General features: G+C 44.5%; 1 protein-coding gene across 1 annotated transcript in view; it reads left to right on the top strand.

The window, feature by feature from the left end:
- The window catches only part of rsu1 (Ras suppressor protein 1), a 239,121-nt gene that overhangs the window by 93,751 nt on the left and 128,119 nt on the right, over positions 1-17,251 (top strand). Inside the window, exons 4-5 of the mRNA XM_038798028.1 lie at positions 2,750-2,870; positions 6,110-6,228. Of these exons, the coding sequence (XP_038653956.1) occupies positions 2,750-2,870; positions 6,110-6,228 (240 nt within the window). The remainder of the gene's footprint in view (positions 1-2,749; positions 2,871-6,109; positions 6,229-17,251) is intronic.

The raw sequence follows: 17,251 nt of genomic DNA, 5'->3' as shown, positions 1-17,251 counted from the left end.
GGATCTAACTCTTTTTCTTTGTCTTTCCAATATGTAACAGCCTTGTTTATATTGCAAAAAATATTTTAATGATAGAAGTTTATTCTCAAACAATCAATATAATCTTTCTAAATTGAATTAAATGTTTCTGACAGGTATTTTGTTTCTAACTTTAATGGCCCACAGTGGTTAGCACTGCTGCCTCACAGCGCCAGGGACCCGGGTTCAATTCCAGCCTGGGGTAACTGCGTGAAGCTCGCACATGTTTTCCGTGTATGCGAGGGTTTCTTCCGGGTGCTCCGGTTTCCCCCACACCAAAGATGTGTGGGTTAGCTGGATTGGCAAGCTAAATGCCCCTACTGTCCAGGGGTGTGCAGATTAGGTTACGAGGATAGAGTGGGGTGGATGGGGGAGTGTACCTGGGTAAAGTGTTCTTTCGAAGGGTCGGTGCAGAGGCAATGGGCCGAATGGCTCCCTTCTGCACTGCAAGGATTCCAATCTATGATTATCAGAGTATGCAGGAGGTAAATGGGTATAACAGAAATTCTATTCCTATTAATTTTCTAACATCTGTAAGAATGGTTTTGGAAAGTCATGTATTCTGATCACTTCACCTATAGTCAGATCTATCCTGATATATATTGTTCAATTTAAATCCCAATGATCCAAAGCATTCCTCATATATCAGAAAACACCTGGAACACAAGCTGAAAAGTAAAGCTGCCTTCATAAAGTGCACCTTGCAACTGAATAACCTGCAATGAAGTGTAGAGTGTATATTCATCCAGTTACCTGTGCTGGCTTCTCAAGCTTTTGATGCTTTTAATGTCTGAAATAATGATTTCTGAAATGATGCCTATGTTGTCAGTCATTTGTGTTTTATGATCCTGGCTGTGATTTAACGCACAAAAAAAAACAGTCCCGTTTTAGGCGCACATCGCGGAGTCTTTCTCAGCGCCTGCAGCACCGATAACAACCTTGCTATCATTTTCCTGGTCTCGTCACAGAAGGCCCTGCTGAAGCTGCACTTTGCTCACTTCCTGTGATGATGAGCCCCCCCCCCCCCCCCCCCCCCCCAACCAACTTACCTGTTAAAGGGTCTTGAGCAAGTTTCCCCCCTTCCCCCATAACCCGTCTCTTGAGGGAAGGGCATCCGTGGGCTCGATACCTTGGCAGTGCCCCTGTCAGCCTGGCAGTGCTACCAGGCATCCTGTGCCCAGCTGGCACTGCGAGGCCATCTGTGTGGCAGTGGCAAGTTGCACAGACACCAGTGGAGCAACACCAGTGGAAGTGCCAGGGACCACCCTGCCCAAAGCCCGACCACCCGGGTGCCGCCGATGGCCTGGGAGACCTCCCAGATGTCATTGCTGTGTGGACCAGTGCTAAACGGTGGCAAGGCGAGGTCTCCCAGGTGCGGATGTTTGTTCCGGGGCCTCGGGAGAATCGAGCACTGGCACATATTTAATATTAGGCTCAATTAAATGTGTTAATCTGGATCTCGTCCAGCGAGGGCGAGATCCAGCGCCCGTGTCTCGCGAGATCCAGCTCGTGAGATCCATCCCGCGTGTCTCACGAAGGCTCACAAGATCACGCCCCCTTTTTATTACAGGCTGCTTCAAACTTCCTCTAAATTTTATCATCGTCCTATAGTTAGCAAATGAGTCAATTCAGATTTATCAGGCCTAATAACTGCTACAAGGACTATGAAAACTGAGTGAAAACACACGCATAACATTTCAAGCATACCTGGCAGAATAATTTCTCTCAGTTGGGTAAATGTTAAAAAATACTCAAGATTCACCCTTGATAGCACGGTGGCCAAGTGGTTAGCACAACCGCCTCACAGCGCTGAGGTCCCAGGTTCGATCCCGGCTCTGGGTCACTGTCTGTGTGGAGTTTGCACATTCTCCCCGTGTCTGCGTGGGTTTCGCCCCCACAACCCAAAAATTTGCAGAGTAGGTCGATTGGCCACGCTAAATTGCCCCTTAATTGGAAAAAATAATTGGGTAATCTAAATTTATAAAACAAAAAAGATTCACCCTTGTTTGTCAATTGGACTAGTGCCACAAAATGAATTAATACACTTCTGGTTTTTAATTTCATTGTGGGGTGATATTTAATATAATTTCTGTAATATCTTATTTACTTTCTTTCAGAATGCAGCAGTATTTAGATGCAGTTGATTTGAAATTGTTTTTGTGAAGCTGAGTCATGGAAAAAATTCCCTAGTTATCCCATGTAACCCTTCAATCACCTCTTTTTTTTCTCTTTAAGTGTTAGCTTAGAAACATTAACACATATTTTCTTTCATCACCAGTGATGTTTCCTAGTTGGATCTGTTATCTCCTGATTCTCTTGTATAATAAAATGAAGAACTGTCCTTTTTTTCATCTTGATGGGGAATGAAATGAAATGAAAGGAAAATCGCTTATTGTCACGAGTAGGCTTCAGTGAAGGTACTGCGAAAAGCCCCTAGTCGCCACATTCCAGCGCCTGTCTGGGGAGGCTGGTACGGGAATCGAACCGTGCTGCTGGCCTGCCTTGGTCTGCTTTAAAAGCCAGCAATTTAGTCCAGTGTGCTAAACCAGCCCCTGGACAATCAGCAATTGTCCAGGACATAGCAATTATTGCAGACAATAAACCTCATACTTTAGGTTTATGTTGCAATGAACTGCCTCTTGGGATTTTCAGTTTAAAACGTCTTTTCTGCTTGTGCTGGTATCTGCTGTGGGTGGTGATATTAACAGTATTCCTGCTCCCTTACTTTCAGGTGTTCCAGCAAATGTTGCTGACCTGAGGAATCTGGAAGTGCTGAATGTTTTCAATAATCAGATAGAAGACCTTCCAACACAAATAAGTAGCCTTCAGAAACTGAAACACCTGAACCTTGGGTAAGTAGATCTGAATGAGTCATTAAGTTGGAATATACTGGGGTGGGACAATGAAAAAACAGGAAAATGAGAGTAGAAATGAAGGTGGTCATTCCCAAATTCAATATTTTTATTACATTCTGCAATAACCTATTTTGTGATAAATTGCAAACAAGTCTCACAAACATTCATCCCCCCCCCACCCTACCATCAAAACCTGCTACTACAGCTACCTTCACAAAGACACTCCCTTATTTAAGAAGGGAATTACAATTCATTTTACTCCTCATTAAACCCCTCTTATCAACGCAACATTACTACATTAGTATTACAATTTGTGTGAGTGTACCTATCTGGCTTTGCTCAAAATCTGAAAGTGCTCTTAGATAAGAACATTAATTCCATCCAGCTAAACTGGATTCCAAACCAAAATCTTGGAAGGTAAAAAGCTCGTGTTCCGATGCACTCCATTTCTCTTTCACTTCCAGCAATAAACCTCACCTCAATCTTTTGATCCCTTTCTGTCTGAAATGGTGTGTATGAATCATAAGATTTGGTGTTCATCATCCAGTTGGGAGTGAACTATTGTGTTCATTTTCAAGCATGAACTACATTTAATACAATTTTTTTGTTGTAGAATAAGATTTTAATAAAAGCTAATGCATCTTCTGTCATTCCTCTTGAGTCATTGGAGAACGGGTTAATTGGGTGGGAAATGGACTCAAGTCAATTTTCTGTAACCTGGTACCCATGAACGGCAAAACAAATTGCCAGTGTGAGGCAAGAAGAACTGTTGGGGCTACAGCAAGTGTAAAATACAGTGGATGCTGGAAATCTGAAATAAAAACAAAAAATACTAGAAATGGAAATGTTCTGTACATTTAGCAGCATCTGTAGGGAGAGAAACAGAGTTAGTGCTGCAAGTGGCTGACCCTTCGTCAACACTGAAAGTACTTGGAGATGTAACAGTTTTAAGCCAGGCAGGGAAACGAGAAGAAAGTCTGGCATTTGTCACATGTCTCATGACCACTGGAGATCTCGAAGCGATCTGCAAGTATTTCTGAGGTGTAGTCACTGTTGCAATGTAAAAAATGTGGCAGTCTATTTGAATTTTGCAAGCCTCCACAGGCAACAATGTAATTATGACCATATCTATTTTTGTGAAGTTGATTTGAGAAATATTGGGCAGGACACTAAAGGCAAAAAGAGATACTAATGGGGCAAGTAAAGAAACAAAAGATGTGTCTGGCAGTGTAAATGGGAAGACAGCATCAACACAAACATCTGTCATTCAAATATAAGGCAGAGGCTATGATTGGAAATAAATTGTAATAATAATCTTTATTGTCACAAGTGGGCTTACATTAACACTGCAATGAAGTTACCACGTTCCGGCACCTGTTCGGGTACACAGAGGGAGAATTCAGAATGTCCAAATTATCTAACAGCACGTCTTTCGGGACTTGTGGGAGGAAACTGGAGCACCCGGAGGAAACCCACGCAAACACGGGGAGAAACTGCAGACTCCGCACAGACAGTGACCCAAGCCATCGAACCTGGGACTCTGGCGCTGTGAAGTAACAGTACTAACCACTGTGCTGCCGTACTGAATTGTACAGCTCCATGTTGAGTCCAAGTCCATAATGTGGTACCATTATTCAAGAAGAGGATTGGAAACTGAGTAAAGACAGGCCAACATCAAGTGGTCGGACAATTATTGGAAAAAATTGAGGGACAGAATTAATCTCCATAGAGAGGCCAGGATTAAGCAAGGACCATCAGCATGGCTTTGTCAGGGGGAGGTCATGTCCAGCAAATTTGGGTGAATTTTTCGAGGAGGTGACAATGTGCGTAGATGAGGGCAGAAAGTTGATATAGTCTGCATGGACTTCAGTAAGGCATTTGACAAGGTCCCACATGGGAGACCGGTCAAGAAGGTAAGAGCCCTTGGAATCCAGGGCAGTTTTGAAAATTGGATCCACAGTTGGTTGGGTGGCAGGCGGCAGAGGGTGATGGTTAAAGGTTATTTTTCTGACTGGAAGCCTGTGTCCAGTGGTGTACCACAGGGATCGGTGCTGGGTCCCTTGCAGTGTAGTGAACATTAATGAGCTAATCATGAAAGTATGAGGTATGATCAGTCAGTTTGCAGATGACTTGAAAATTGGTGAGTGGTAAATAGCAGGGAGGAGAGTCTGGAATTCATTGCCTGATTAGATTAGATTAGATTACAGGATGATATAGCCGGATTGGTCAAATGGGCAGAACAGTGGCAAATTTAATTTACCCCTCAAAAGTTTGAGATGATGCATTTTGAGAGGACTAAAAAGGCAAGGGAATAAACAATGAATGGTAGGACACTAGGAAGTACAGAGAACCAGAGGGACCTTGGGGTGCATGTCCCTAGATCCTTGAAAGCAGCAGGACAAGCAGATAAGGTGATTAAAAAAAACATATAGGATACTTGCCTTTATTAGCCGAGACAGAGCAGGGAGGTTAAGGTGGAGCTGTGTAAAACGCTGGTTAGGCCACAGCTGAGTACTATGGGCAGTTCTGGTTGCTGCAGTGTAGGAATAATGTGATGGCACCAGAGTGGGTGCAGAGGAGATTCACCAGGATGTTGCCTGGGCTGGAGTATTCCAGCTATGAAGAGAAGCTAGTTAGGCTGTGGTTGTTTTCCTTAAAGCAGGGAAGGCTGAGGTGGGGGGGATATGATTGAGGTGTACATAATTCTGTGCGACATAGGTTAACTAGAAAGGAATTTCTCCCCTTAATAGAGAGATCAATAACCAGAGAGCATAGATTTAAGATAAGTGGCAGGTGATTTGAGGAGAACCTTTTTCACCCAGAGGGTGGTGGGAATCTAGAACTCGCTGCCTGAAAGGATGGTAGAGGTGGGACCCTCAACATTTAGGGAGCATTTAGTTGAACACCTGAAACACCATAGCATACAAGACTACAGCCAAAGTGCTGTAAAATGGGATTAGAATAGATAGGAGCTTGATGGCTGGTGCAAACACGATGGACCGAAGAGCCTCTTTTTGTGCTGTAAGACTCAATACGACTTTGACTCAACATGACACCTTTTTGGTGCAATTTCCTGATTTGTAGATGGCCCATTATTATTTTCAGGGTAAATGGATGATGGGCTGTAGGCCAATCGGTCGGTCAGAAAAGAATCTTAACTCCATTTTGAATATATTTAAATGTGTGTCCACATCCATCTGTGTCGATTTACATTAGTTTCTTCTCTTCCCCAACAGCATGAACAGGTTAAACTCTCTGCCACGAGGATTTGGGTCACTCCCAGCACTCGAGGTGCTTGATTTGACATACAACAATTTGAATGAAAAATCTCTCCCTGGCAACTTCTTCTACCTCAGTAGGAACCGTTTTTAAAACCTTTTATTCATTTGTGATTACCTATATTTACCAGAAGTAGGTAGAGCAGTTGCAATTTCTGATTCCAGTCTGTTTCGGGCACTTGATTCTTAACATGGTCATCTGTATAGAAGAAAGGGGTGAACGTTGGTTGCATTAAATTGACATTCTGGCTTGGACCATGTGGAAATGAATAAAATACGTTGTACAAGTTGTTCGGCTGAGCTTTACGAACTGCAAATGCTGCCTTGCAATGCCAGGCACATCAAAATCTTATATCCACTGTCTAACTGCTTTGCAAATTCTTTTCATACAAAATGACTTAGCAGTGACTTGGAGCAAATGGTTGCAATTCAGAATTCAGTTTTACCCTAAGTTATTGTCATTCAAATTAAAGGATTCCGAATTATGAAGCATTATGCCGTAACTGCTTTTTTTTTGTACAGCAGCATTTTCATATCAAATATGCAAAGTTTTTATTTCTAATTTAATGTGGAGTTAGTCTTTTTCTATATTACAGAAGCATACTGAGCAGGCTGTTGCTGTGTCATTTTGGTCAACTTGCAATTTGGTCAAGTGTTGTGGGTGATGTGAACATTGATGCAATAAGATGCTAATCCATCTGACTTGCAGTGGAACTGATTGTTATAGTAAATCATTAGATTTGTTATTTTGAAAGCAGCAGTCGGGATTTAAATCTATGTAGTATTTAATCAATTACAATATGACATTATTTGCAATAAACGTGCATTTAATATACATAGGGGAAGGAACCATGCTTTTTCTTTGGTTTCCTTATTGAGCTGCATTGTATTGCTGTAAGTGAGTATTTATCAATTACTATCTGAGCATGTATGACTTTTCCATTGCTATGGTCTGCTTTTAGCTTGGAGATTTAACCCTGTGGGCAACTATGATAGATTTACACAATAAATTGCAGCTACTTAGTGCCTGGCTGGAAGCAGGTCATTTGGCCCATCTCCAATTAGGCCACTCGTCTGCTGTTTATTTTGCCCTGCACATTTTCCTCTTTCAAGTATTTATCCAATTCCTTTTTGAAAGTTCTTATTGAAACTGCTTCTATCAGTCTTGCAGGCTGTGCATTTCAAATCATAATCTTCTTCCATGTAAAATTAGTTTCCATATGTTGCTTGCAGTTGTTTTGCAAATTACCTTGAGCGGGATTCTCCGACCCCCCGCTGGGTCGGAGAATCGCCCGGGGCCGGCGTCAATCCCGCCCCCGCCGTGTCCCGAATTCTCCGCCCCCCCGAGATTCGGCGGGGGCTGGGAATCGCGCCGCGCCGGTCGGCGGGCCCCCCGTGCCAGTCGGCGGGCCCCACGCGGCGATTCTCCGGCCCGCAATGGGCCGAAGTCCCGCCGCTGACAGGCCTCTCCCGCCGGCGTGGATTAAACCACCTACCTGATTGGCGGCGCGGGCGGGCTCTGGGGTCCTGGTTGGGGGGGGGGGGGCACGGGGGGCGATCTGACCCCGGGGGGTGCCCCCACGGTGGCCTGGCCCACAATCGTGGCCCACCGATTGGTGGGCAGGCCTGTGCCTTGGGGGTACTCTTTTTCTTCCGCCTTCGCCATGGTCTTCACCATGGTGGAGGCGGAAGAGACCCCCTCCCCTGCGCATGCGCCAGTATGACGTCAGCAGCCGCTGACGCTCTGTGCATGCGCGGACTTACTATGGCCGGCAAAGTCCTTTCGACCCCGGCTGGCGTGGCGCCAAAGGCCATTCACGCCAGCCGGCGGAGTGGGAACCACTCTGGCGCGGGCCTAGCCCCTGAATGTGAGGGCTTGGCCCCTAAAAGGTGCGGCACCTTTGGCACGGCCCGATGCCGGAGTGGTTCACGCCACTTCAACACGCCGGGACCCCCCCGCCTTGCCAGGTAGGGGAGAATCCCACCCCTTGTGTCTGTGTCCAACTACTATTGCAAACAGTTTCTCCTTTGCTCCATCAAAATCCTTCAAGATTTGAATACTTCAACCAAATCTCCGATTAGCCTCTTTACCCGCAGTAGAATAACTCCCAACTTCACTAGTCTCCCCACATGATCCCATGACTCCAGAGACGTCATCCAGTTAGCGGCCTTCATCCCATCCATGCCGGAGCGTGGTCTGGACATTCACCAACCTGTGAAGACATAACGCAGCCTGACATCACCTGGAACGCTCGACCGCCCAGACCCACCTATCGATGCAGGAACCGCAAACAACGCAACAAATCCTCCATTCATACACCGACAAGAGTGAATAACCTCATTGGACACAACTATTCCCTAAACACTGCATACTCTCACCCTCTCCCAGGCTCAAAGAAGCAGTAATTCCAGGAAACGTGGAAAAAGTGCAGGCCTGCAGGTGAGAGTGAAACAACATGGCCCCAAAGCCTCTCTACCTAGCTTACTCCTAGCTAATGTCCAATCTCTAGAAAACACGCTAGACGAACTTCAAGCCAGACTCACTTTTCAAAGAGAACTAAGGGACTGCTGTTTCACGGAGACATGGCTCACTCCTGCTTCACGGGACTGTGCCCTACAACCAGAGGGCTTCTCAATCCACCGAATGGACTGTACGGCGGCCTCGGGCAAGACAAGGGGAGGTGGGGTCTGCCTCCTAATCAACACCTCCTGGAGCCTAGATGTAGCAACACTGGCGATTTTCTGCTCCCCGGACCTGGAATACCTGACGCTAAAATGCCGCCCCTTCTACCTTCCGCGGGAGTTCAGCTCCGTTATCCTGATGGGAGTTTACATCCCACCCCATGCGAATGTGAAAATCGCACTGGATGAAATATTCACCACCACAAATAGCCTTGAAACGGAACATCCCGAGGCCCTGTTCATTGTAGCTGGGGACTTCAATCAGGCCAAGCTCAAGAGCATACTACCAAATTACCACCAACATGTCACCTGTTCCACCAGAGGCCCAAACATCCTGGCCTACTGCTACATAAATATCAAACATGCCTACTGCTCTATCTCCCGCCCACACTTTGGCTAATCTGATCACAAGGCTGTGCTCCTGCTCCCTGCTTATAATCAAAAACTGAAGCGGGAGAATCCGTCAAAGAAAGTTGTGCATTGTTGGTCTGAGGAATCGGATGATCTCCTACGGGACTGCTTAGAGTCTGTGGACTGGTCAGTATTTAAAAACTCTGCGACCAGCCTGAATGAGTACGCCACTACAGTAACTGACTTCATTAGTAAGTGTGTAGAAGACTGTCCGCCAAAGAAACAAATCCGCGTGTTTCCCAACGAGAAACCCTGGATGAACAGGGATAGCCACTGCTTGCTGAAGTCTAGGTCTGAGGCATTCAAGTCAGGCGACCCTGACCTCTACAAGAAAGCCAGATATGATCTAAAGAAATCCATCAAAGATGCCAAAAAACAGTACTAGACCAAGTTCGAGTCCCAGGCTAGCCACAAGGATCACCGCCATCTATGGCAAGGTCTGCAAGACATAACAGACATGAAGGCATGTAAAATCGTCGGCTCCAATGCACCCCTTCCTGATGAGCTAAACGCATTCTATGCCCGCTTTGAGAAAGAGGTCAGTGAGAGCGAGGCCTCCACCCCAGAAGCCGCAGATGAACTTGTATCTGACATCACCACTGCAGACGTCAGAGCAGCCTTCTCAAAGGTCAACCCATGGAAAGCTACTGGCCCGGATGGGGTACCCGGACGAGCACTCCGGTCTTGCGCGGATCAGCTGGCAGGGGTATTCGCCGAAATCTTCAGCCTCTCTTTACAACAATCTGAGGTACCTATCTGCTTCAAGAAGATGACCATCATCCCTGTACCAAAAATAAGTCAAGCAGGGTGCCTTAATGACTATCGTCCAGTGTCTCTGACATCCATCATGAAATGCTTCGAAAGGTTAGTCATGGCACGAATCAACTCCAGCCTCCCAGATTGCCTTGATCCACTACAGTTTGCCTACCGCTGCAACAGGCCCACAGCAGACACCATCTCCATGGCCCTGCACTCTACCCTGGAACACCTAGATAACAAAGACACCTATGTCAGACTCCTATTTATCGACTACAGCTCAGGCTTCAACACCATCATTCCTTCGAAACTCATCTCCAAACTCCATGGCCTTGGCCTCGGTTCCTCCCTCTGCGACTGGATCCTGAACTTTCTAACCAACAGGCCACAATCAGTAAAGACAGGCAACAACACCTCATCCACTATCATCCTCAACACCGGTGCCCCACAAGGCTGTGTCCTCAGTCCCCTACTATACTCCTTACACACCTATGACTGTGTGGCCAAATTCCCCTCCAACTCGATTTTCAAATTTGCTGATGACACCACCGTAGTGGGTCGGATTTCAAACAATGACGAGACAGAGTATAGGAATGAGATAGAGAATCTGGTGAACTGGTGCAATAGTTAATAACTGGACAATAATGTCAATGTCAACAAAACAAAGGAGATTATGATCGACTTCAGGAAGCGTAGTGGAGAACATGCCCCTGTCTACATCAATGGGAACGAAGTAGAAAGGGTTGAGAGCTTCAGGTTTTTAGGTGTACAGATCACCAGCAGCCTGTCCTGGTCCCTTCATGCCGATACTATAGTTAGAAAAGCCCACCAACGACTCTACTTTCTCAGAAGACTGAGGAAATTTGGCATGTCAGCTACGACCCTCACCAACTTCTACAGATTCACCATGGAAAGCATTCTTTCTGGTTGTATCACAGCTTGGTATGGAACCTGCTCTACCCAAGACCGCAGGAAACTACAAAAGGTCTTGAATGTAGCCCAATCCATCACTCAAACCAGCCTCCCATCCATTGACTCTATCTATAATTCCCACTGCCTCGGAAAGGCAGCCAGCATAATTAAGGACCCCACATACTCTCTTCCACCTCCTTCCGTCAGGAAGAAGATACCAAAGTTTGAGGTCACGTACCAACCAGCTCAAGAATAGCTTCTTCCCTACTGCCATCAGACTTTTGAATGGACCTACCTCGTATTAAATTGATCTTTTCTCTCCACCTTGCTATAACTGTAACATTATATTCTGCAGTCTCTCCTTCCTTCCCTATGGACGGTATGCATTGTTTGTACAGCATGCAAGAAACAATACTTTTCACTGTATTAATACATGTGACAATAATAAATCAAATGACTGTGTTTCAATCCTGATATAATTCCGGAAAATCTCTTCTGCATCTTCTGGAAGACCTTTAACATGCTTCCTACAAAGCAGTAGGCAGAATACTCCAGCTGGGGTCTGCCCAGTATTTTATAACTTCCTTGCTATATCTATTCTGCCTCCATTTATAAAGTCAAAGATTCCGTATACATTTACTTGACCTGTCACCTTCAAAACATATGTTCGTCTGGAGCCTATTGATGTTTCCAAACCCCCCACCCAGTTTGTAAACAACCATTTAACTATGACTCTGCTTTCTGTCCTATAACTAATTTTGTGTCCAAACAGCCCCTTGGATCCCATGGGTTACAATGTTGCTAACAAGTCTATTGTGGAGTAATTCTTTTGAACGCCTGATTTCATTACTTGAAAAGAATGCAAATGCAATATTATTTTTCTGCTACATCTGGTCCGGTATAATTTTAGCAATTTCTTTCACGCGCTGGGACAGATTCTTTTGTGGCTCACATTGGAAGAGAAATAAAGCTGCAAGGATCCCTCATCATTATAAGTTCTTCTCTTTTGACCACGATCATCATCATGAGTTAGGGATTTTATCAATAGATGAGTTAATTTTCTGGCATCAGTTTTCAAATCCTGTTTTATGTCTAAAATTGATTACATTTTAATGAAACTTTACCTTGAAATCTACAAAGAAATCCAGAAAAGTACTAGGTTTCTATTAAAATATTTGATTTTTTAAAACCCTGCCTTGCACAGCTGAAGTATCTAATTTCTTGTCTAGTTCATATTTGTCCTTTATGCTATTTCTAACCTTTCTGAGCATTGTGGAAGAAAATTTAAATTGTTAATAAATGAATTGAAATGAAGTTTTGATATTAATGTAAATGTTACTCCCTTGCATGCCTCCCCGAGTCTTAATGTGTTGAGCACAATCCATTTCAACTACCTGCCTGTATACTTGCTGGGAATGATAGAATTTACAGTGCAGAAGGAGGCCCATCGTGCCTGCACCGACCCTTGGAAAGAGCATCCTACTTAAGCGTTTGCCTCCACACTTTCCCTGTAACCCGACCTAACTTTTTAGGACATTGAGGGGCAATTTGGCCTGCACACATCTATCTCGACAGAAATGTTTGAATTCTCGGTATTGCACACTATCTGATCCTAGTATCTGAGTGCAGAAGGCATCATTCAGACCATCAAGCATAATTTAACCCTATGAAAGAACATCCAGTTTAGTGAAGCCCAGCCATTTCCCTATACCCTGCAAATGAATGTACTTCAAGTAAATGTCCAATCGCTTTTTGAAAATTCCAGTAGCATCCGATTCTGCCATCTTTTTCAGGTACTGCTTTTCAGATCTTAACAATACCGCAGAAAACATTGCTCCTCAATTCCCCTCTATTTATTTGCAAATTATTTTAATTCTATGACCTCTGGTTACTGTGGTACTTGTTCTACCAAAACCACTCCATTTTCAATGTCTCCTTTGGATCACCCCTTAATCTTCTCTGCTCTAAGGAAAACCATATCGACTTCTCCAATCTCTCTCTAAAATTCTTCATCCTTCATTCCTCAGTAAATCTCCTCTTTATCCTCCCCATGGCCTTGACATCCTTCCTAAAATGTGAAGCCCAGAATTCTACACTGCATTTCCCAGGTTATTTGTAAAGGCTTAGCTTTTTATTTTCCATTCGCTCATGGAATTTGGGTATAGTTGGCTGTGCCAGCATTCATTGCCCTTCCCTTGAACTGAGTGGCTTTCTGGCCATGTTAGAATCAATCACATTGCTATGGTGACTTAATTGAGGCATACAAGATGATCAGAGGATTAGATAGGGTGGACAGTGAGAGCCTTTTTCCTCAGATGGTAATGTCTAGCACAAGGGCACATAGCTTTAAATTGAGGGGAGATAGATATAGGACAGATGTCAGAGGTAGGTTCTTTACTCAGAGAGTAGTAAGGGCATGGAATGCCCTGCCTACAACAGTAGTGGATTCGCCAACACTAAACGCATTCAAATGGTCATTGGATAGGCATATGGACGATAAGGGAATAGTGTAGATGGGCTTTAGAGGGGTTTCACAGGTCGGCGCAACATCGAGGGCCGAAGGGCCTGTACTGAGCTGTAATGTTCTATGTTCCATGTTCTATGGATCTAGAGTCAAAAAGATGACCAATTTTTTTCCCTCGTAGGCATTAATAAACCAGACCATGCTTTCATGGTCATTATTTTTTAATTCCAGGTTATTATTGAATTAAAATGTCATACTTGCCAAGGTGGGATTTGACCCCAGGTCCCCAGAGGTTCCCCCGAGGCCGCAACCTCCTCCTCGTTGTGGTGGATTTTCATGTGGAGAAGATAGCTCATCAATGGCCACCGGCGGAATTTCTGGTCCTGCCGAAGCCGCTGGCCATTTGTGTTGCTTGCCAGCCCTGCGGACCTTTTGTGAGACCGGAAGTTCCCGGGAGAAGCTGGCAAATCCTCTCCTGACGGTCTGGATTTCTCATCCAGTGGCAATATCACTACAACAATGCCTCCATTTCCTTGTTTTCGTATTTAGTGACTCTTCTTACAAAACCAAATATCCTATATGATTTAACAGGCCTTATCAACTTGCCCTTCCAGCTCTAAAGATTGTGAAGATGCACCCTCTGCTCCCTCTGTTTTCCTTCCTGAATAGTATGATTTAGATTTTACTGTTTCTCCAAGGTGTTCCCCTCAACTGGATCAACTTCCCAGTTAGCTATAGTGAATCTGCCAGTGCCTGCCTCTTGCACCAATTTGTCTTCCTGAGGTTTGCTAACCTCCTCGTCGCTATTTACTATGGACAAGTCTTTTGTATGATCTTCAAATTTTAGCATTTTACCTTCTGTACCCAAGTCCAGATCAGTTATGCTAATACCAACTCAAAGGTCCTACTGCATACTTCTCTCCAACCAGAAAGAAAATCCATTCACCGCTACACCATTGCCAATTACCATCATCCCTTTAATACAATGTGTGTCTCCAAGTATTTCATAAAATGCTTTTTGAAATTCTCATGTATACATCCACCATATTACTTCAGTAGAGAATTCAAGCTGATTAGTCAGATATGACAAATCTGAGCTGGCTATCCCTTAAGTGAACACTAATTTTCTCCTTGACCATAATTTCTAGTTTTCTTATCACTGATGATAGACTGACTGGCGTGTAGTTATCAGGTTTATCCAAGCTGTCCTTTGAACATGGGTGTAAAATACAATCCTCTTCTTCTGGCACCACTCCCCCAATGAAGAAAGGTTGAAAGATTGAAGTAAGAACCTCTCCTAGCCTCCACCTTTACATCCCTCACCAACCTAGGTCACATTCTGTCTGGACCAGGTAACTTTTCAATTTTTAGTGATGTCATCCTCTTGGAGCGTCCTGTCTTTCAAAAATGTTATTCAATATTTCCATTTTCACACTGCACCATTGACTTTATCCTCTTCAAATGTGAAGACTAATGCAAAGCGCTACTGTGCCTCCACAAGAAGAATTTCTTTGTCCTAAACCAACCTCACTATTAAAAACTATCCTTTACTTTTTCTATGTTTATCTTTTCTTGTGTCCATGCTTATACCACTGGCATTCTCTTTCAGTTTCCACATCCGTTCTCTGTATTCTAGCTGGTTTTCCACTCTTCTGTATTTGCCATTTCCGTCTCGCTTATTATTTATCATTGTGGGCAAGGCCAGCATTTGTTGCTCATCCCGAATTGCCTTTGAACTGAATGGCTTGCTAGACCATTTTAAAGGGCACTCGGATGTCAACCACGTTACTGTAGATCTGGAGTCACATGCAGACCAGACAAGGTAAGAATTGCAAGTTTTGTTCCCTAAAGGAGGACCAGATTGTTTTTTACAATAATCAATGACAGTTTGGTTCTATGGTGTCTCAGAGCAATAACTTGGGTCTGGGGGCCAGTTACATTTCCATTATGCCATTGTCTTCCACAGCAATGCAACATTGCTTCTTTTCTGTATTTGGCTCTAAAGCCAAATGAATTCAGTCTTTGAACCCTGTAGTATATTTTTATTCATTTTCGGGATGTGGGGATCACTGGTTAGGCCGGCATTTATTGCCCATCCCTAGTTGCCCTTCAGAAGGTGGTGATGATTGTATTTTTGAACCACTGCAGTTCCTGAGGTGTAGGTATACCCACTGTGCTATTAGGGAGGGGGTTCCAGGATTTTGCCCCATTGACAATGAGGGAACAACGATATATTTCCAAGTCAGGGTGGTGAGTGACTTTGAGGGGAACCTCCAAGTGGTGGGGTTCCCAGGAATCTGCTGCTCCTGTCCTTCTAGATGGTTGTGGGTTTGGAAGGTGCTGTCTAAGGAACTTTGGCGAGTTACTGCGGTGCATCTTGTCGATGGTACGCGTGCCTCTCACTGTTCGTCGGTGGTGGAGAGTTTGAATGTTTGTGGAAGGGGGAGCAATCAAGTGGCTACTTTGTCCTGGTTGGTGTCGAGCTTCTTGAGTGTTGTGGGAGCTGCACTCATTCAGGCAAGTGGAGAGTATTCCACTTTGGGGGAGTTACTCACCATAAGATTCTTAGTCTTTGACTTGCCCTGATAGCCACAGTATTAATGTGACTAGTCCAGTTCAGTTTCTGATCAATGGTAACCCCCATGTGTTGATTGTGGGGGATTCAGCAATGGTAATGCCATTGAATGTTAAGGGACAAAGGTTAGATCCTCTCTTGTAGGAGATGGTGATTGCCTGCCACTTGTGTGGCGCAAATGTAACTTGCCACTTGTCAGCCCAAGCCTGGATATTGTCCAGGTCTTGCTGCATTTGGACATGGACTGCTTCATCTGGATAACTGCAATATTATCCTTGATTAATATTGCCAAAGGTAGCCCCCCCCCCCCCCCCCCCCCCCCCCACGCACGTGCTCCAGCTGCTTCCTCTTTCTATCCCTGCTAAATACATTGCAGTCAGTAATGTCTAGTTCCATTTCTTACTGTTATTTAAGTCACTGTTAAAGGTGCTATAGCATAAACCCATGTGACAACTTGTGCCTGCAGCTCATCAACCTTATTTTAACAATCTTTACATTCCAACACCATCTTAGTCTGCTTTTTCTTTTCTCCACCATCCAAATTCTGTTCTTTCCACTCTATTTTTTTTTTGTTCCTTGTAGCTTTCTGTGTACCTTGGACTGAACTCTCCATTTTAGTGACGCCAGAAACGTGAATCACGATAGGGTGGAGAATCTGTAAAATTGAAAAAATGGGTTTGCGCCAAGCGGCAATTCAGAGGCCATGCTCAGGTTCCTTGCTGATTAGCCGGTCCAGGTTCAGGCTGGCATTTAAAGGGCTGAATTAATGAGTCCCAATTGGGCAGGCTCTGCCTGTTACCAGAGAAACTCATGCTCCATGGGGAGATCTATTATTAATCCCCCAAGGTTCTCGTGAGGGTTATCGCACATACAATGTTTTGGCCTCAACTACTTTACGTGGCAGTGAATTCCACAGGCTGACCCCTGAGGAAATCTGTCCTCCTCTTGGCCCTAAATGGTTTACCCCAGATCCTCAGACTGTGACCTCTGCACCTCGATTACCCCGCTATTGGGAACATCCTTCCTGCATCCACGCCATCGAATCCTATTAGAATTTTATAGGTTTCTATGAGATCCTCTTTATTTTACTAAACTCCAGCAATTATAATTTTAACAGACTCAATCTGTCCTCGTGCGTCAGTCCGCCTTTGCAGGAATCAGTCTGGTAAATCTTCACTGCACTCCTATCATAGCAGGAAAATCCTTCCTCAGATAGTAGACCAAGGCTGCGCACTATATTTCAGGTGTGGTTTCACCAAGGCACTGTGTAATTTCAGCTAGACATCCCTGCTCCTGTACT

Source organism: Scyliorhinus canicula, chromosome 5, assembly GCF_902713615.1.
Source record: "Scyliorhinus canicula chromosome 5, sScyCan1.1, whole genome shotgun sequence".
Classification (NCBI taxonomy): Eukaryota; Metazoa; Chordata; class Chondrichthyes; order Carcharhiniformes; family Scyliorhinidae; genus Scyliorhinus; species Scyliorhinus canicula.
Note: the sequence above shows the minus strand (reverse complement) of the source record. Positions and strands in the feature narration are given on the sequence as shown.